General features: G+C 37.2%; 1 protein-coding gene across 5 annotated transcripts in view; it reads right to left on the bottom strand.

Moving 5' to 3' along the window:
• Window positions 1-21,605, bottom strand: part of ZYG11A (zyg-11 family member A, cell cycle regulator) — a 74,889-nt gene that overhangs the window by 16,344 nt on the left and 36,940 nt on the right. For 4 of the 5 annotated variants that reach the window (XM_042951328.1, XM_042951329.1, XM_042951330.1 and 1 more), the window contains 5 exons: window positions 13,594-13,734; window positions 10,846-11,022; window positions 8,674-8,738; window positions 2,461-2,560; window positions 2,311-2,364 (listed from right to left, as the gene is read on the bottom strand). In XM_042951328.1, the coding sequence (XP_042807262.1) occupies window positions 2,311-2,364; window positions 2,461-2,560; window positions 8,674-8,738; window positions 10,846-11,022; window positions 13,594-13,734 (537 nt within the window). The remainder of the gene's footprint in view (window positions 1-2,310; window positions 2,365-2,460; window positions 2,561-8,673; window positions 8,739-10,845; window positions 11,023-13,593; window positions 13,735-21,605) is intronic. The other variant, XM_042951331.1, reaches the window with a different exon arrangement.

Below are 21,605 nucleotides of genomic sequence, written 5' to 3'. Positions count from 1 at the left end.
TATCCCCCAAACCTACTGACTACATATCAAATACTCGTAAGATTCTACTTGTGACAGCAATGCAAAAGGTAAAAACTTTAGGAATAAATTTAAGAAATACAGAATTATCAACATTAAGACAACACCCGTATACATCTGGGGGACATAGAAGACCAAATAAAGGGAGTAACATCTCCTATTCTCAGAAGGGAAAATCAGTATCAAAGAGAGGTCAATTCTTCTAAGTAAATCTGTAAATTTAACATAATCCCAAAGAAAACAAAGCTTGTTTAAAACAAGAAAAGCCAGTTCTGGTGTTCACATTAAAAAAAAAAAAAAAGAGGGACGCCTGGGTGATTCAGTCAGTTAAGTGTCTGACTCTTGATTTTGCCTCAACTCATGATCTAACAGTTCACGGGACTGAGCCCCGTGACAGGCTCTGTGCTGACAGTTGAGAGCCTGGAGCCGGCTTCGAATTGTGTATCTCCCTCTTTCTCTCTACCCCTCTTCTGCACCCTCTCTCTCTCAAAAACAACAATAACAATAAAAAAAACCCACAAAAATAAAACATAAGAAAAAAAAGAAACTCAAGATCTTAACTATTAAGGAATTTATAAAACTAGTAAATAAAAAGTGTGGTATCAGCATATAAACAGACATACAAATTAACACAGCACAAAGTCCAGAAACAGATGCAAATAGAGAAGGGAATTTAATATATGATAGAGGTAGCAATGTATAACAGTGGAGAAAAGATAATTTGTTCAACAAAAGGTGCAGAGGCAGACATTGAGAAGAAACACAGACCCTTACAACATAACCCCCCCCCCCCCAAAAAAAAAGGCTTTAAGTAAATCAAGAATTTACATGTTAAAAGAAAGGAAACCACAGATAAAAATCATGAGAAAATTTTAAAATACACTCTGTGGAGCACAGAAATACTTTCAAACTGTGCCATCAATGCCAGAGAAATAGAATGATAAATTTAAACCTATAAACATTTTTAAATTACTGCATGGCAAAACATGTCATAAATAAAGTACAAATAATCAAACAGCCAACTAGGGAAAATACATGCATCTCACATCAGAGTCAAAAGGCTCAATTCCTTAATATATAGCAAAGTCTTATAAATCATAAGAAAGCCAGCAACCCAAAAGGGAAAACAGGGGCTCCTGGGTGGCTCAGGTCATTGTCTCATGGTTCCTGAATTCAAGCCCTACATCAGACTCTCCGCTGTTAGCGAAGAGCCCACCTCGGACCTCGTCCCCCCTCTCTCTGCCTCTCCTCCACTCAAGTGGTTCTCTCTCTCAAAATAAATAAATTAATTTTTTAAAAAAAGGAAACCTATCGGGGCGCCTGGGTGGCTCAGTCGGTTAAGCGTCCGACTTCAGCTCAGGTCATGATCTCGCGGTCTGTGAGTTCGAGCCCTGCATCGGGCTCTGTGCTGACCGCTCAGAGCCTGGAGCCTGTTTCAGATTCTGTGTCTCCCTCTCTCTCTGACCCTCCCCCGTTCATGCTCTGTCTCTCTCTGTCTCAAAAATAAATAAACATTAACAAAACAAAACAAAACAAACAAAAAAAAAAGGAAACCTATCAAGGCTATGAAAACAGTTCACAGGAAACAAATGTTTGGAGGGGGAAGGGGGATGGTATTACTTGCTCAAAACAAGTGCAAAATAAAACAATGATGTACATTTTTTAGTGAGCAGTATTAGCATAATCGTAAGGTTAATACTGATTACTGAATAAAAATTAGGATATTAATTTATTGGGAAAGGAGATAATTTATAGAGATACATGTAGGAGAGGAGCACCTGGGTGGCTCAGTTGGTTAAGTGTCCACCTCTTGATTTTGACTCAGATCATGATCTCATAGTTCGTGGGATTGAGCCCTGTGTTGAATACATGCATCTGTCCATGCAGAGTCGGCTTGGGATTCTCTCTCTCCCTCTCTCTCTCTGCGGATACCTCCCTCCATCCCTCCCTCTCTCTCTAAAATAAATTACATACATACATACATACATACATACATACATGTAAAAAAATTCTTTAAAGATACATGTGGGAGAGCTACGTTCTTATTTACTATAGCAGCAGAATCACTAAAAAACATATAAAATTGATAAATCAAGTTAAAAGCATTTTATTTCGAGATGTGGAGGTAAATACCAAAAGAAATAGCTCTAAGAGTAGAAAGTAGTTTCTTTTGGGGAGCAGGTCTTTAGAGTTTTCATTTATAAGCCTTTTAGAATGATTATACTTTTAAAATTATGTTCATAGGTTTTTTTATTGGAAAAAAAAGGGTTATAAAAGCGACAATCAACTTACCTTAACTGCCATGAAGAGCTCTTCCTTAAGCTGTGCAGTTTGCTCAGATGAGAGCTGTAAGCAAACAAAAAGCCGAAAGTAAAACATTGGACATCTATCAGAGCACCATCAAGACTCAGGAGAGAAATCTGGACTTTAGCAATCACATACCTGCAGGGCTAGAATAGAGGTGATGCTCACTGCCATTGTTTGCATCTTGGGGTTCTCATGCTTACAAAGCCATCTCATAACAAACTTGGCAGCATCAAACCTGAAAAACCAGTTTTTTTTCTCACAATGAAGTTTTAAACAGTACATGAGGAGAGAAGAAATCACTTAACCTCCCCAACAAACCCTGTATCTTGGATTTCTAAACCCTCAGGCATGAAAATCAAGAGCATCTGGCAAAAAGAAGAGAAGGTCAGAAGAGGAAGAGGACAGTAGGCAAATAAGAATGTAAGCAAAATGCACAGAATTCAAAGTAAGTTTAGCAGGCAGGGGCGCCTGGGTGGCTCAGTCGGTTACGCATCTGACTTTGGCTCAGGTCATGATCTCACAGCTAATGAGTTTGAGCCCTTCGCTGGGCTCTGTGCTGACAGCTCAGAGCCTGCAGCCTGCTTCAGATTGTGTCTCCCTCTCTCTGTCCCTCCCCTGCTCATGCTCTCTCTCCTTCAAAATAAATAAACGTTAAAAAAAAATTTTTTTTTTTAAACAAAGTAAGATTAGCAGACCTAGGAAAAACTTACCATTCAGTTCCTACTTTCATGGGTCTGAAAAATGGGAAGAACCCACCCAACAAGTAGTAATTTGTAATATGAATTGTAGACAGTGCTAAAATGGGATAGCAAACAAAGCACATAGCTAAAGAGAATTCATACCCTTTTATAGAGGCAGATAGTAGTTAGCTCCTATTGACTACAATTGTAGGAATGAAGACTGAGATGAGAAAGATCTTCTAACTTTCAAGAGAAGACTGAAATCAATTTTTTCTTTTTAATGAGGAAGACCCTTTTAATGAGGAAGACCCTAACTTTAAAAGTCAACTCCCATTTTAAGTACGCATTTCAGTTAGGTTTGAGAATGGCTTAGCCTAACACTCCACACCCACATACCACAGGCTTTGTTCATGTCAGCCTGTGCTGAATTTTTCTGCTGTTAGCAGCAACTATTATAAATGTTTCTGAGCTCATGAATCTGGAAGACTATAAAGGCCTCAAAAGGAGTCCCTTTGGAGTCCAGGATGATGATTTTCTCAATTATTTTCAATAAAATAGTAACAAAAAGAATGACTATACTTAGAAGAGACTTTTTTTTTTTTAAGGAAAGTGCAAGCTGGAGAGAGAAGCAGAGGTACGGGAGAGAGAGAGAGAGAGAGAGAGAGAGAGAGAGAGAGAGAATAGAGAGAATCTTAAGCAGGCTCTGAGCTCAGCACAGAGCCTGATGCAGGGCTCAGACACACAATCCTGGCATCATGACCTGAGCCGAAATCAAGAGTCAGGCACTCAACTTACTGAGTCATCACCCAGGCACCCCTAAACAGGCTCTACTTCTTAAGCTAGGCACCCTGATAAGTACTTTACAAACATTATCATGTCTAATCCTCATAAGAGTCACTATTTTACAAATGAGGAAACTTTTACAAATGAGTCAAACTTCAAGTATGTTTGACTCTCTGGAGCCCATGTTCTTGACACTTACTACCCTGAACTGGAATCACTTTGAGAGACAATATTTGCAAGCACAGTTGACCCTGGAACAACATAGGTTTGAACTATTGTGGTCCACTTAAACACAGAGTTTTTTTCAATAGACACAATGGAAAATTTTTTTGCAGATTTGCAACAATTTGAAAAAACTCACAAATAAACCTCATAGCCCAGAAATATCAAAAAAATAAGAAAAAGTTAGGGATTTATAACTATACAAAACATACATGGATACTTGTTACTGGTTTCTTTTACTATTACCATAAAATGTATACACATCTACCATAAAAGGTTAAAATTTATTGAAACTTACACAAACACTTATAGACCATACATAGCACCAGTCAACAGAAATGTAAACAAACATACAGTATTAAGTAACTATACAGTTATCTGTACTACATACTGTACTACCGTAATTATTTCACAGCCACCTCCTGTTAACATTACAATGAGCTCAAGTGTGTGTGTATATCCACTTAAAATGCCCTGCAACATTAATCACTCGACATGATCAGTTTTCCATCCAGTAAACTGCATACAGCAGTAAAAAGCAATCTCTTGCAGTACTCACATATTTTTCACTGTTTAGTAAAATATTATAAACCCTGAATAACACCATGAGACCCATATAAAAATGCCACTAATGATGTTGGAAGTGCTCCCTAGAAACAAAGAAAAATCATGCCATTACAAGAAAAAGTTGAACTGCCTGATATCTACCATAGATTGAAGACTGCAGCTGGGGTGCCCATCATTTCATAAATGAATCCAGAATAAAGACCACAGTAAAAAAGAAAGAAAAGAAAAGAGAAATTGATGAAGGTGTTGCTGCAGCTATGCCAGCTGTCATGAAACCTTATGCTTTTTTGCAAAACACCCTTTTATCTTATTGAAAATGCAGCTTTTATGTGGGCAGGGATTGCCATAAGAAAAGCATAGTTATAGACTCTAATACGACTTGAGAAAAAGTGACCATATGACAAGTTAAAGGAAAAGGAAGGGAAAGGATCTAAAACTGCAAAAAAAAATTTAAGTTTATTTTTTGTAATTTCTACAACCAGTGGGCTCGAACTCACAACCCTGAGATCAAAAGTCATATGTTCTTCCAAGGCTCTTGGGAGGCTCAGTCTGTTGAGTATCCGACTGTTGACTTCGGCTCAGGTCGTGATCTCATGGTTTACGAGTTTGAGCCCCGCATCAGGCTCTGCACTGGCTCTCTCACTACACCTTCCCTGCTGACACGTGTGCTCTCTCTCTCAAAATAAATAAATAAACTTAAAAAAAAAAAAAAAAAAAAAGCCTCAGGTATTTCTGAGCCAGTCCAGGTGCCCCTAAAATTGCAAAATTTAATGCCAGCAAAGATAGTTTGCTTTTTAGAAAGAGGTTTGACTTAAGGCAGGAAAGAATAGGTTAACTCTACTGTTTTGTACAAATGCAGTCAGTTTTACGATAAGAACTGCCTTTAACCATAAAGCTGCTAACTCCAAAGACTTGAAGGGAAAAGATAAACATAGGATGCTAGTCTTTTGGTTGTACAAGAAGGCCTAGACAAGAATCCTTTTTATGGATTGGTTCCATACTTTGTCCCTGAAGTCAGGAATTACCTTGCCAATAAAGGACTGCCTTTAAAATTCTCTTCATATTGGGGTGCCTGGGTGGCTCAGTCAGTTGAGCGTCCAGTCTGGCTCAGGTCATGATCTCGTGGTTTGTGGGTTCGTGCCTCCCGTAGGACTCTGTGCTGACAGCTCAGAGCCTGGAGCCTGTTTCAGATTCTGGGTCTCCCTCTCTCTCTGCCCCTACCCCGCTTGCACTGACTCTGTCTCTCAAAAAATAAACAAACACTAAAAAAATTTTTTTAAATTCTTTTCATATTGGATAATTCCCCTGGCCCCCAGAACCCCATGATTTCAAGCACTGAAGTGGTCTATCTGCCCCCAAACACAGGGTCTCTAATTCAGCCTCTAGATCAGGGGTGATAGGGACCTTTAAGGCTCATTACACACAGTACTCTATGGAAGGACTGTCAACATTTTGGAAGAGAATCCCAATAGAACATCATGAAAGTCTGGAAGTATTACACCATCGAAGGTGCAACTATTGTTACAGGAAAAGCCATAAAAGCCATCAAGCCTGAGACAATAAATTTCTGCTGGAGAAAACTGTATCCATTTGCTGTGTATGACTTTATAGGATTTATGACAGCCAATCAAGGAAATCATGAAAGACACTGTAGATATGGCCAAAAAAAGGTGGGGGGTGAAGTTTCAAGATACAGATCTTGGAGAAATTCAAGAGTTAACAGACACCAGAGGAATTAACAGATGTCAATTTGATACAGATGAGCGCTTCCAAACCAGTGCTGGACGGCAAGGAAGAAGATGTAAGAGAAGCAGTACCAGATAATAGATTGACATTAGACAGTCGGGCAGAAGGATCCCAATTATTCAAGACTGCTTTTGACTTATTTTATAACATGGACCCTTCTATAATACGGGCAATGAAACTAAAGCAAATGGTGGAAGAAAAATTGGTACTGTATAGAAATATCTCTAGAGAAATGAAAAAGCAAAGAAGTCAGACAGAAATTATGATGTAGTAAAGTTATACCAAGTGTGGCTGCCTCCCCTTCCAAGTCTTCCACCTCTTTCACCCCCAAGACAGCAAGATTAACCCCTCCTCTTTCTCCTCAGCCTGGTCAACATGAAAACAATGAGGATGAAGACCTTTATGATGATCCAATTCCACTTAATGAGCAGTAAATAATCATCATGCCTACAGTTAATAAACCTCTCTGTTGTGTATGTATCTTCATATGAACATCTAATAACTGTATAGCAAGAATTGTATGAGAGGTTTCTGTGTCCTTATTAATGCCTAAGTATTCATGATGTACAACATCACATGCAAGACTTGCATGGAAGTGGACAGCCTACCCTTATAGAGCATAAGGTAAGTGATATTTAATATAAGATTAAAAACATGTTAGTTTTATCATTTTGTAATTTTGCTTTCCAAGAATTACATTACCATATAATATGCCTCTGCCGTAACTGAAGAAACTGCATTTCAGCCTATTATCAAAGGCAAGTAGTTGTTGTTTTTTTTTAATTTGTTTTTTTTTTTTTTTTACATTTATTTATTTTTGAGAGACAGAGCACAAGTGGGGGAGGGGCAGAGAGAGAATGAGACACAGAATCAGAAGCAGCCTCCAGGCCCTGAGCTGTCAGCACAGAGCCCAAGGCAGGGCTCGAACTCACAAACTGAGACCATGACCTGAGCCAAAGTCAGATGCTCAACCTACTAAGCCACCCAGGCACCCCAGTAGTTTTTTTTTTTTTTTTTTTTAAGTAACAATGTTTCCAACACTGTATGATAAATATGACTGCTTTACTCTATGCCATGAAAATTTTACAGCAATTCATTCATTAGTGTAAGGCTAGGCTACCATGAAACAATTCATTGATTATACTACACTACCATAAAGCAATCATATTGCTGCTTCTTCATTATCAATGCATGAATACACTTGTAAATAAATATTTTTCACACTATCTTTCCTTCTTTCCTTCCTTCCTAAGTAAACTCGGGGCACCTGGGTGGCTCAGCTGGTTGGGTGGCTGACTTTGGCTCCAGCCATGATCTCACAGTTCTTGAGTTCAAGCCCTGCATCAGGCTCTGTGAGGACAGCTTGGAGCCTGGAGCCTGCTTCGGATTCTGTGTCTCCCTCTCTCTCTGCCCCTCCCCTGCTCATGCTGTCTCTCTCTCAAAAATAAATAAAACATTAAAAAAAAAAAAAGAAAAGAAAAACCTAAGTAAACTCTACCGCCAATGTAGGGCTTGAATTCCATGACCCTGAGATCAAGTCACACACTCTGCTAAGACAGCCAGATACCCCACATTATCTTTTCATTTTTGATATCTAGCGTTAGTAATACATAAAACATCTACAGTGTTTTGTAGATGATATTGATATAGGTACTGACAGAAGATTCACCTTAGAAGTAGATAATATAAACTTTTGGTATCAATAAATACAGTACAGTACTATAAATGTATTGTTTTCTATTTATGATTTTTTCTTTTTAAAAAAATATTTATTTATTTTTGGGGAGAGCATGACTGGGGGAGGGGCAGAGGGAGAGGAGAGAATCCCAAGCAGACTGCCTGTCAGAGCACAGAGCCCAATGCGGAGCTCAATCCACAGCGAGATCAGGACCAGAGCCTAGATCAAGAGTCAGATGCTTAACTGATTGAGCCATCTAGGTGCCCCTTCTTTATGATTTTCTTAATAACATTTTCTTTTCTCTAGCTTACTTTAATGTAGAATATAATATATAATATTTAACATACAAAATACATGTTAATCAACTATTATCACTAAGGCTTTTCAGTCAATAGCAAGCTACTAGTAAAGTTCTGGTTGAGTCAAAATTATACATGCGTTTTGACGGGCGGGGGTGTAGTGTGAGTGTCCCTAATCCCTGCATTTTTTCAAGGGTCATCTGTAGGGTACTTCTAATCACCTCTGTGGAAGAGGCTCAACAGAACATTCTCCTCAAACACCTTAGCCCAGCCTTAATCAAACCCTTGCTAATAAGCTAATAACCAAAGCCAACAATGTTCAGAGTAACACTAGTCAACACCCCAAAATCAGATGACCAAGTTTTATACTTGCCTGTCAAATGGAACATCCACAAGAATCCTGGAATTGGTTAAGGAGAGAAGACAATTCTTCTGTAACTTTAAGGAAATAAAGAAAAATAATTTTGAGCAAAGGTATACCCCATTCTAAATAAAGATTCTAGGCATTTACTGAGAGCTCACTGTGTACCTGCCTCTATGTACTTCCAAGTTCATTTAATCTTACCCTGTCACATTTACCTCTGGCCTAAAGAACAATCCTCCCCCTACCTTTTTTTTTTTTTTTTTTTTTTTGACAAAGTGGGGTCTTTTCTCCTGAACCCCAATGGCCTGACTATGGGTCAGTCTAAATCAATTACCTGAAGCCTGGGCCATCTACAAATGTCCTTACCAGATCTCTCATAACTATGTGATAGAGTTATACCTGCTACCTAAGACCAGCAGGGATGAAACTGGGCCATTAGAGACAGGAAAGAAAGAGAAAGCTTCATGGGAAAGCTGTAGGAATAGAAAAACATACCATTTCTTTGAAAGGCCATAATAAGTAGGCCTGTATGACTGAAGTAGTTTAAGAGGCAGGGCCAGCAAGCCTGAAATGCCAACAGGAACTGGGCAGTAACAAACAAGTGAAGTGGGCTGAATGTGACAGAGCAGAGCAGTTGTAGGAATTACGGCAAATGAGAATTAATGGCCTCTTATAGGGGCAGTTCTTACTCCAACTGATGCCTTCCATGTAGGAATTAACACCAAACTGTGAAGGAGCTTCCAACTTCTCAACAGAAAGTAGAAATAGATTTTTTTTTTAATGAGGAAAAACCACCTTCCTTATTGTATTTTAAAAATTTTACATTTTAAGTACATACTTCAATTAGATTTGACAAATTGATACAGCTGTGTAACCACTACCATCCACCATCACCATAGTTAAAATAAAAAATATTTCCATCACCCCAAAGAGTTGCACTGCATGACCTTCCAGTCAATCTTAACCTCACAGGCTTCAACCCCAGAAAATTACACTGTCCTAAGAGACTAATCTTTTCTCAAGTTTCACATAAATGGAATCATATGGTATCTACTCTTCTGTGTCTGGCTTATTTTGCTCAGTATATGATGTTTTTGAGATTCATCCATATTGCACATGAGCACTTTTTTCCTTTTTATTGCCAAATAGTATCTTTCTATATGAACATACCACAATTTATCTATTCATCTGTTGCTGAGCAACTGAAAAGTTTTCAGTTTTAGGAGATATGTTACGAATAAAGATATTATGAACATTCATGTAGAAGTCTTTGTATGAATATATGATTTCATTTCTCTAGTAGTGGAATGACTAGGTAGTGTAGAAGGTATATGTCTAACTTTGCAAGCCAACGTCAAACTGGTAATTGCATCATTTTACATTCTTAACATCAATATATGAGAATCTCAGTTGCTTCACACCCCTGCCAACACTTAATTTCAACCAATCTAGTGTGTAGTAGTACTAGGTATGCAGTGGTATCTCAATGTGGTTTTAATAACTAAACACACTGAGCATCTTGTCACATACTCATTTGTCATCTGCATGTATTCTTGGGTAAAGTGCTCAAATCTTTTGCCTTTTAAAAAAACTGGTTTATCTTGTGTTACTAAGAGATTTTTTTTATATTTTCTATAAAAGTCTTTTCTCATATATACAAAATAAACATTTTTCCCAGCCCACAGCTCACCCTTTTCAATTTGTGTATGTGTGTGAGAAGCTTTAATTTTGATGAATTCTAAATTTATTATTTTTCTTTCATGATGTGTGCTTTTTGTATCCTAAGAAAACTGCCTACTTCAAGGTCACAAATATTTTCTCCTATGTTTTCGTCTACAAGTTTTAGGGTTTTACCTTTTATATTTAGATGATTCAATTCAAGTTAACTTTCACATATGATGTTAAGCTTATAACGATGTACTGAAGTGTTAACAGTACATGGGTTTCTGGGTAACTGGTTTTTGAGAAATTTTAAAAATTTGAACCCAACTGCTTATCCAAATTTGCTATTTTTTTCTATAACAAATATAAATTCCTTATTTATTCTCTCTCTCATTCTTTCAGGTAGGATGAAAAATTAAAAGAAAATAATGCTAAAACTAATAATAACTAATACTAATAATTTTTTTCATGTATTTGCCCTGAAGTAAGAAGCACAGTCAAGTATTCAATTCAAATTACCTGCTGGTAATGGGGGAAATTTTTCAGAGCCTTGAAAAGCAGACAGGTGACCTCTGACAACAGACGAACAGGCATCCCCCTGGCCAGGCCCTGGCGTGTTAAGTTGAGGGCGCAAGCACTGGCTGTGAACTGCACTGGCAAATCCAATGGATGATTCCTCATTCCTACAGCCACAAGCTGAAGATGAACTTGTTTTTAGTGGCATATGACAACATTAGCATTCTTTAAACTGTCTTGTTTTTGTGTTAATTGGCAAAAATATCTGTTCATTGGGCCAGAAAGTAACAGATTTTCCCTATCCTCAGCATTTATTATTTTAGGACACCAGCAATACCTTCCAATCCAAATGCAGCCATTAACTAGCTCTGTGACTAAAGGCAAGTCACTTCCCTTCTTTGGACTTCTGTTTCCTCAGTAATTTCATAATCCTTTATCGAACCTCACTCCATACAAAGCATTGTGATAAGCACTACAGGGGACACAAACATGAATCACTTACACCCTAATTCCTTAACATAAAGCCTTGTGAGAAAAATAAGGTATATAAACAAAGGATACTGTGAGGGCTATCAAAACATGAAACTGGAAAAAAGAAAGTATCATAAAAGAAGTATACATAAAGTGCTGCCTAAGGTCACTGTGGAGGGAGCAATCATTTCTGGTATGGAATCAGAAGACTTCATTCAGAGAGCACATTTAAGCAGGGTTGCAGCTAAGATTTGGACAGAATAAGATGGAGGTAGGGATGAAATGAAGAGGAGATTCCCAAGGAAGAGAAAGGTGATAAGGAAATACACAAAATAAACAAAAGGATGGGATGAATCCGTTAGCGGAGGAGAAAATTTGAATTTAACAGAATTTTGAAAGCATTTGAAAAATGGTAAAGCATAACATTAGAAAGGTAACTGGAAGACAAACTGTGAAAGACCTACAACACTCATGTAAAATGGAGGTGCCATTCTAACCTTAGACCACCCCTGCTCTAACATTTAAGGACAAAGCAATCTGTTTTGTCTATCCAACAGGGATAATAATCATCCCTATCTACCTCAGAAACTAGTCTGCTGATACTTGCATGAACCATGATTTTAAGAGACCAGAGCCCCTCACTCTGACAGCTGCATGAAGTAATGGAGCCTAGAGACAGACACAGACCTGGGACACATTCTACTAGAGAAAAAAAATGACTGTTGTCTATATTGCTAAACTGCTCCTAGGATTTCACTGGATTGCCATCATCTGCAAATTAAATATGCAGAAATAATAAAAGAAAAACCATGGTTATCAAAAATCATAGAATCTTTGATATGAAATGGACTTTTAGAACACCAAATTCAGTATCATTACAAATGAGAAAAGTCCAGAATTTCTTCTCTTTATACAGTGCTGCTTTTAGGTTATGAACAAATCTAATCTCGCATGAGGCAGAAATATCCATATTTTTAAGGAAATGCAAAGAATTACAAATAATAAAGACAGTGACTTTAAGACTCTTCATTTCCATGTTACATTTCACTCTAAATAACTGCAGTTTTCTTTCCCAAACCACTTAATACTTCCAGTAACATTTAAAATAAATTCATTCTGTAGGGGCGCCTGGGCAGCTCAGTCAGTTAAGCGTCCAACTTTGGCTCAGGTCATGATCTCACGGATCATGAGTTTGAGCCCCACATCGGGCTCTCCACTCTTAGCACAGAGCCCGCTTCAGATCCTCTGTCTTCCTCTCTCTCTCAAAAATAATAAACATATGGGGCGCCTGGGTGGCTCAGTCGGTTGAGCGTCCGACTTCAGCTCAGGTCACGATCTCGCGGTCCGTGAGTTCGAGCCCCGCGTCGGGCTCTGGGCTAATGGCTTGGAGCCTGAAGCCTGCTTCCGATTCTGTGTCTCCCTCTCTCTCTGACCCTCCCCCGTTCATGGTCTGTCTCTGTCTCAAAAATAAATAAACATTAAAAAATAAAAAATTTTTTAAAAAATAAATAAACATAAAAATTAAAAAAAATTTCATTCTTCTATAAACCAAAGCCTGGACCTACCAATACTGGTAATTTTACTTTATTCACAAAATACTTTAAATGGTAGATTTGGCCACCTTCAACTATTACATTTTGCTCTGTTCTTGTTGGAGATACTGATGTTTTCTTTTAGAAAACCAGAGGTTAGATTTTAAAGAGTAAACAAATGGGGTGCCTGGGTGGCTCAGTCGGTTAAGTGTCTGACTTTGGCTCAAGTCATGATCTCGCAGTTCGTGAGTTTGAGCCCCGCGTTGGGCTCTGTGCTGACAGCTCAGACTTTGGAGCCTGCTTTGGATTCTGTGTCTCCCTCTGTGTCTGCCCCTCCCCCACTCACACTCTGTCTCTGTCTCTCTCAAAAATAAGTAAACATTTAAAAAACATTTTTTAAATAAAAAACAAAGAGTAACCAAATGAATGAATGAATAAGAAACAACACTTAGGGCAAAGTGACTTTGTGTTTATAAATTATATCTCTTATTGTAGGCAAAATAGTACAGTGCTCCTATAGACCCTTCTCAGGTAAAATCAAAATGCTGGATGATTCTAATTGATTCAGATGCTCAAAATGAGAAATGGTCTAGTAGTTAAGTCTAACATTGTTTTCCTTTCTCTGTGAGGGTACTGTGGCTCACTATAGAATAAGGCATATAAATTATTGCAGTCAGTGTTTTGTGAACAGCTTTAATGAACTAAGTAAAAAGTGGTAACAAAAACTACCTTTCTGAGGTATAGTTACCTTTAAAATCGCAGGCATGGTTACCTGCATTGAAAATGTCTCTGTGAAGAGCCTGTAAAGGGCTTCCTTCATAAAACATGACCTATTCCTGTATCGACTCAATGCTTCTGAAATCTGGCTCATATTGGCTCCTCCAGCAACCTGAAAAACAAAAATATTACCAATAGGTTTCACTACTCAGGTTTTTAAGGGGTTTTGAGTGTTAGAAACAATGACAGGTATTCAATTCAGTGTTCCAGGTGCTTTACAAAGTTACTCTTATTGAATTCTAAGTCTAATAGGTAAACGGTCTCCTCATTCCCATTTTTACAGATGGGGTCAGAGAGATGAAGTATGGTGCTAATTTTAACAAACCAATTCAGTGATGGAGCTAAACTGAAATGCCATCTCCCTACAACTATATTACAGTTAAGACTTAAAAAAAAAAAAAAAAAAAAAAAAAAAGACTTCAACTGAATAATGGGTGGCATATAAATTTTTAAACAATCAATAACCATGACTGCATATGTTTTCTAAGTACTCATATAGAATAAATTAGATAATAAGAGAAAGGTAAAAGGCCACATAAAATAACTAAAATGGAAGGGAAAAGGACTTTTTTTGTAGTATTACTTTTTATTTATTAAATATTAACACAATTCTTTCTTGCTACCACCTAAATAATAACTTTTAAAAATCTACATATAGACTTTGGGTCTGGAGGATAACGGTACTCCCCCCCACCATGATCCAAAACATAAAATTAATAAGGAATGCAAATAAAACTAAGTATGACCCAATTTTCAGCATTCCTGGGTAGTGGAGAAGAAAATAAAGGGGAAAATTCAGAATCTTGTAAAATGAAAACAATCCCCTCTCCACTCTACCATGACCAGTAATATCATTATCACTGAAGAAACCTCACATCACTGATTGACATCACTAATGGACAATGCTTCTGAAGTAGGAACTATGTCCATTAAATACCAAAAAATAAAAAATTCAAACCAATTCCATATATAGCTATTTATAAGAAATTTCTAAGCAGTAGATCTACACATTTCATCTGAGAAAAATTCTTCCTATAAACCAACAACAAATCAGAAGAAAATTTTAACACAGCACTAATCTAATTAAATATTCTCCGTAAGCATTTGGGGATGTGAAAAAATACCCTCAATGAAAAGATGAGACAATGGTTGATTAAACTCAGAAAGAAAAAGACAAAATCATATCAAATATAAAAACTAAGTTACAAGGCACCCAAGGAAGGGTGGATTTGAATAAACATTTAGTAATGGAAAGAAATGCAAGAAAACAAAATTTTTTAAAAAGAAAGAAGTACAGGGGTTCCTGGGTGGCTCAGTTGGTTAAGGGTCCAGCTCTTGACTTCGGCTCAAGTCATGTTCTCACGGTGCATGGGTTCAAGCACCACATTGTACTCTGCTGGTGGTACAGAGCCTACTTGGGAGTCTTTCTCTCCCTCTCTTCTGCCCCTCGTCCACCCTCTGCTCATGTGCTCTGTCTCTCTCTCTCTCTCTCTCTCAAAATAAATAAATAAACTTAAAACAAAAAGAAAGAAAAAAGTACAAATGGTCTAAGATTGAGTGTTGTTATGGAAAAAAGACAAAGAAGATCCAAGATGTATATATTTGAAGGTCCTTAGGGGAAAACAAACTAATATTTAAAACTATTATCTAGAAAAACTTTCCAGAAATAATTTTTAAAAAGACTTAAATCAATACATTGAAAGGATCCACCCAGTACCAGGGACAACTAACTGAGATCGTCTGAGATATATCAGAGTACAAAGATTAAATTTAAAGATAAAGAAAAAAACAATCTGCAGGGCTTCCACATAAAAAGATCAAATAAATAACACAGAGAATTAGACTGTCATGGAACTTAAAAAGCAACATACAAAGCAAGTCAACAGTGGAGAATTTTCAAGAAACCAGGAAAGAAAAGGGTAAAAAAGGAGTTTGTATCCAGCCAAGCTATACTTCAAATATCAAGGTTATAAAAATATAAAATACTGAATAATAAGAACTCAGAGAATAGGACACAAATCTCCTTCCTGGAAAATCTGCTAGAGAGTAAGTTTCATACAGTAACCAAGAGATGACGGAGGTAACTCTAGCAAATGGACAGATGGTGAACATTTAACATATTTAATCATAGATCTGTGTCCCCACATAGTCAACAAGTACATTGGGAAATTATGTGTCTGATATGACTATGTCAGAACCCAGGAGTTTATCAAAGGCTTGCAATTTCCCAGAGAAGCCTTAGACAGGAAATTGTGATTCGTTTCCATCTATTTCAGCTCTTAGCACAGTAACAGCTGTCCACCCCCACCCATCAGCCCCCAGAAATACATCCAGGGCAGCATGCACTTGGCTTGTGGGAGCCAAGAAAGGAAAAAGGATCATGACTCCCAATTATCAGGGATATGTGTTCTGATCACAGAATGCTGCTTCTGAGAACAGCGTATAGGACGCAGGTGAGAAGCCACTATTGCTGCACCTCTCCCTCCAACCAAACTGACTTCCAGGGAAATTAAAGGGCCAGTGTCCTTTATATCCCCCTTGTCTTCCTTTGACTCTTTTTCTAATTTGGGAAGCCAGACATTAAAGACTAAAACATTCAAAACAAATGCATATACAGAGAAAATTCCAAAGTGACTGCACAGACCCAAGAAAGATTCAGAGAAGACCTAAAAAGACCTTTAAGTTTATACTTCAGGTTGATATCTGGCACAGGTCAAAACAAAACAACAACAAACACAGTAACAAAACAGCCAACCCTAGGGAAAGGAGACAATCTAATTTCTAGAGCTACCATATGATAAGTTTCAAATGTCCAGTTTTTAACAAGAAAAAAAATCACAAGGCATACAAACAATTAAGGAAGTATGGCTCACTTGAAAGAAAAAGGAATCAACAGAAACTGTCCCTGTAAAAAAAAAAAAAACAGATGGCAAATCTACTAGGAAAGACTTCTAGACAACTGTCTTGCAGATGTTCAAAGAACTAAAGGAAGATATACATAAAGTCAAGGAAATGATGCATGAGCAAAAGAGAAAAAAATCAATACAGACAGAAATCATAAAAAAGAAAAAGAAGGGGTACATGGGTGGCTCAGTCAGTTAAGCATCCAACATCAGCTCAGGTCATGATCTTACGGCTTGTGGGTTCAAGCCCCGCGTCAGGCTCTCTGCTGACAGATCAGAGCTTGGAGCCTGCTTTGGATTCTGTGTTTCCCTCTCTCTCTGTCCCTAACCTGCTCACACTCTCTCTCTCTCTCAAAAATAAGCAAATATTTAAAAATTTTTTTTTAAAAAAAGGAAAGGGGCGCCTGGGTGGCTCAGTCGGTTGAGTGTCCGACTTCAGCTCAGGTCACGATCTCACGGTCCGTGAGTTCGAGCCCCGCGTCGGGCTCTGGGCTGATGGCCCAGAGCCTGGAGCCTGCTTCCGATTCTGTGTCTCCCTCTCTCTCTGCTCCTCTCCCGTTCATGCTCTGTCTCTGTCTCAAAAATAAATAAACGTTAAATAAATAAATAAATAAATAAACAGGAAAAAGAAAAGAAATTCTTGAGCTGAAAAGTACAATAACTGAAACGAAAACTTCACTAGAGGGATTCAAAGGCAGATTTCACCAGACAGAAGAATCAACCAATTCGAAAGCAGGACAACAGAAATGACTGAGTCAGAGGAACAAAAAGCAAAAAGATGAAAAAAAAAATGTGAAGAGACCCTCAGGAACCTATGAAATACCAAGGAGCAGACCAAACTACACATTGTGGGCATCCCAGAAGAAGACAGAGAGAGGGGCTGAGAGAATATCTGAAGAAAATATGACTGAAAAATTCCCAAATTTGATTAAAGACATTAATATAAATATCCTAGGAAATCTAAAGTAAGATGAACTCAAGAATACTCACACCAAGACACATTATAATCAAATTTTGGAAGGCTAAAGACAAAGAAAATCTTGCAAGCAGCAAGAGAAGCAAAGCATCATACATAAGGGATCCCTGATGAGATTATCTGCAGATTTCTCATCAGAAACTTTAAAGGGCAGAAGACAGTGGGAAAACAGATATGTTTGAATTGTTAAAAGAAAAAAAAAAACCTGTTAACCAAGAATCCTATATCCAGCAAAACTGTCCTTCAAATGTAAGGGAGAAATCAAGACATTCCCAGATAAAAAAAGTTGAAGAAATTCATTATCACTAAACCTGTCCTGTAAGAAATGCTCAAAGGAGTCCTGCAGAGTAAAATAAAGTAACACCAGACAGTAATAAGCCATCTGAGGTAATAAAGATCTCAACAGAGGTATATACATGGGCCATTTAAAAAACTAGTGATATATTGGGGCACCTGGGTGGCTCAGTCAGTTAAGCGTCCAACGTCATCTCAGGTCATGATCTCTCTGGTTCGTGAGTTCGAGCTCCACATAAGGCTCTGTGCTGACAGCTCAGAATCTGGAGCCTGTTTTTGATTCTGTGTCTCCCTCCTTCTCTGTCCCTCCCCCACTCATGTTCTGTCTCTGTCTCAAAAATAAATAAACACTAAAACAAAAACAAAAACAAAACAAAACAAAACTAGTGATATATTAACACTGGTTTGTAGGAGCACCTGGCTGGCTAAGTTGGTACAGTATGTGACTCTTGATCTCAGGGTCATGAGTTCAAGCCCCATGTTGGGTGTAGAGATTACTCAAAAAAAAAAAAAAACAAAACAAAACAACAAAACTGGTTTGTAACTTTTTGTTTTCTACATGATTTAAGAAACGAATACATTTGCTAAAAAAAAAAATATTACTCTAAAAGCTAGTGTTATTATAACTTGAATTATCAATTTTTATACTGTGGGGCAAAAAAATGCATAATGATATAATTTGGGGATGTCATTGATTAAAAGGTTGAGAATGGAGATGTAAATGAGCAGTATTTTAGGTCACTGAAGTGAAGCTGATACTCAAATTGGAGTATTGTGACTTTAGGATATTAAATGTAATCTCCACGATAACCACAAAGAAAACTGTTACAGAAAATACACAAAAGGAAATGAGAAAGGAGTTTAAACATTTCATTATAAAAAAATCAGCTGAACAAAAGGAAAATAGTAATGCAGGAGATGAGGAACAAAAAAAGCTGCAAAACATATAGAAACCAAAGAGCAAAATGACATAAGTCCCTCCTTATCACTAATTACTTTAAATGTAGATGGATTAAATGCTACAATCAAAAGACAAAGATTGGAAGAATGAATTAAACATATGATCCAACTATACACTATCTACAAGAGACTCACTTCAGATCCAAAGACATAGCTAGATGGAAAATGAAAGGATGGAAAAAAACATTCCATGAAAATATAACCAAAAGACAGCAGGGGTGACTATACTATTGTCAGACAAAATAGACTTTAAAATCAGAAGAGGTTACAAGAGACAAAGCAAGACATTATATATCAATAAAAGGTACAGTAGAGCAAGAAGATATAATAAGTATACACACTGATGTATCTAATGACAGACTATTAAAACATATGACACATAGGGGCACCTGGATGGCTCAGTCAGTTCAGCGTCCAACTCTTGATTTCAGCTTAGGTCATGATCTCATGATCATGGTGAGATTGAGCCCTGCATCAGGCTCTGCTCTGAGCATGGAACCTGTTTATGATTCTCTTTCTACTTCTCCCTCTGCCCCTCCCCTTAGCCAGCTCATGCTCGCTCTCTCTCTCTCTCTCTCAAAAAACAAAACAAACCAAAAACATGACACAAAAACTGACAGAATTAAAGGGAGAAACAGACATTTCTACAATAATGGAGACTTCAATAACCCACTCCATAATGGATAGAACCAGACAGAAGTAAGGAAACAAAGGACTTAACACAATAAACCAATTAGATCTAACAGACATATGCAAAACACTCTACCCAACAATACCAGCATCCACAGCCTTTAAGGTGCACGTGGGACTTTTCCAGGATAGGCCATGTGTCAGAGCAGAAATTAGGTCTCTACAGATTTTTAAAAACAGATATCATACAAAGTGTCTTTTCTGACAACAAGATGAAGTTATAAATAATAGAAGTAAAACCGGAAAATTTACAAATTTATGGAAATTAGATAACACCTCTTAAATAACCAATGGATCAAATCAGAAATCACAGGGAAATTAGAAAATATTTAAAGGCAAATAAAAACAAAAACACAGAATACTAAACCTGGTAGGACCCAGGGAAAGCAGTGTTAAGAGGGAAATTTATAGCTATAAATGTTTACATTAAGAAAACAAGATGGGGTGCCTGGATGGCTCAGTCGGTTAAGCGTCAGACTACAGCTCAGGTCATGATCACACAATTCATGAGTTTGAGCCCTGCACTGGTCTCTCTGCTGTCGGCACAGAGCCTGCTTCGGATCCTTTGACTCCTCTCTCTCTGCCCTTGCCCTGCTCACTTTCTTTCTCTCTCAAAATAAATACATAAACTTAAAAAAAAAAGAAAAAAGAGAAGAAAACAAGAAGAGGCACCTGGGTGACTTAGTTAAGTGTCTGACTCTTGATTTCAGCTCAGGCCATGACCTTGCAGTTCGTGAGATCAAGTCTTGCATTGTACAGAGCCTGCTTGGAATTCTGTCTCTCCTCTGCTTGCACCTACTCTCTCTCTCTTTCTCTCTTCTTTACTTTTCCCTCTCTTTCAAAATAAATAAACTTAAAAAGAGAGAAGAAAAATAAAAACAAGAAAAAATCAAGTCAACAACTTATCTTTACAACTTAAGGAACAAGAAAAAGAACAAATTAAACCCAAAGCTAGCAGAATGAAGGAAATAATAATGATTATAGCAGAAATAAATGAAATACAGAATAGACAAATAGAATAATTTAGTAAAACCAAAAGTTGGTTCTTTGAACAAATGAAATTAACAAACCACTAACTCCCAGATGGATTAAGAAAAAAAGACAGAACTCAAAATACTAAAATCTGAAATGAATGTGGGAACATTCCTACTAATCACAAAGAAATTTAAAAAAATTTTAAGAATACTATGAACAGTTATGCCCCAACAAATTGAATAACTTAGATGAAATAGACAAGTTTCAAGAAACACAACACTTAACAAGACTAAATCCTGAAGAAATGGAAATTTTAAGAGACCTGTAACTTAGTAAGGACATAGGATCAGTAATTAAAAGATCTCCTCACAAACAGAAGTCCTAGATCTGATGGCTTTGTTAATAAATTCTACCAAACATTTAAGAAGTGATACCTATCCTTCTCAAAGGTTAAAAATTGAAGAAAAACCTTCCTAAGTCATTCTATGAGGCTAGCATTACCCTGATACCAAAACCAGAAAAAGATACAAGAAAACTAAAGATAAATACACTTAAAGAACAGTGATTCAAAATTCAACAAAATATAAGCAAACTACATACAGCAGTATATGAAATGGATTATATACCATGGCCAAGTGAGATTTATTCCTGGAATGCAAGGATGGCTTAACATATGGAAATTGATTAGTATAACACACATTAACAGAATGAAGGGAAAAAACATAATTATTTCAATTAACATAGAAAAAACACTTGACAACACCCTTTCATGGCAAAAACACTCAATAAACTGGAATTCAAAGTAAATTACCTCAACTTAATAAAAGCCATGTATAAAAAACCTGCAGTGAACATCATATTCAATGGTGGAAGACTGGAAGCATTTATTCTAAAATCAAGAACAGACAAGGATACCTACTTTCATGACTTCTACTGAACATAGTACTGGAAGTCCTAGCTAGAGTAATCAGGCAAGAAAATGAAACAAATGACATCCAAATTGCAAAGGAAAAAGTAAAATTATCTTTGTTTGCAGGTAATATAAACTTATATGCAGAAACCCCTTAAAGATTACACACACACACAAAAAGCTATTAGCACTAATAAAGGAAACTAAAAAGAATTGCAGGACACAAAGTCAACAAGCAAAAATCAGCCACATTTCTATATAATAACAATGAACAA

The sequence above is a fragment of the Panthera leo genome, chromosome C1 (assembly GCF_018350215.1).
Source record: "Panthera leo isolate Ple1 chromosome C1, P.leo_Ple1_pat1.1, whole genome shotgun sequence".
NCBI lineage: Eukaryota > Metazoa > Chordata > Mammalia > Carnivora > Felidae > Panthera > Panthera leo.
This window is presented reverse-complemented; position numbering and strand designations above follow the sequence as displayed.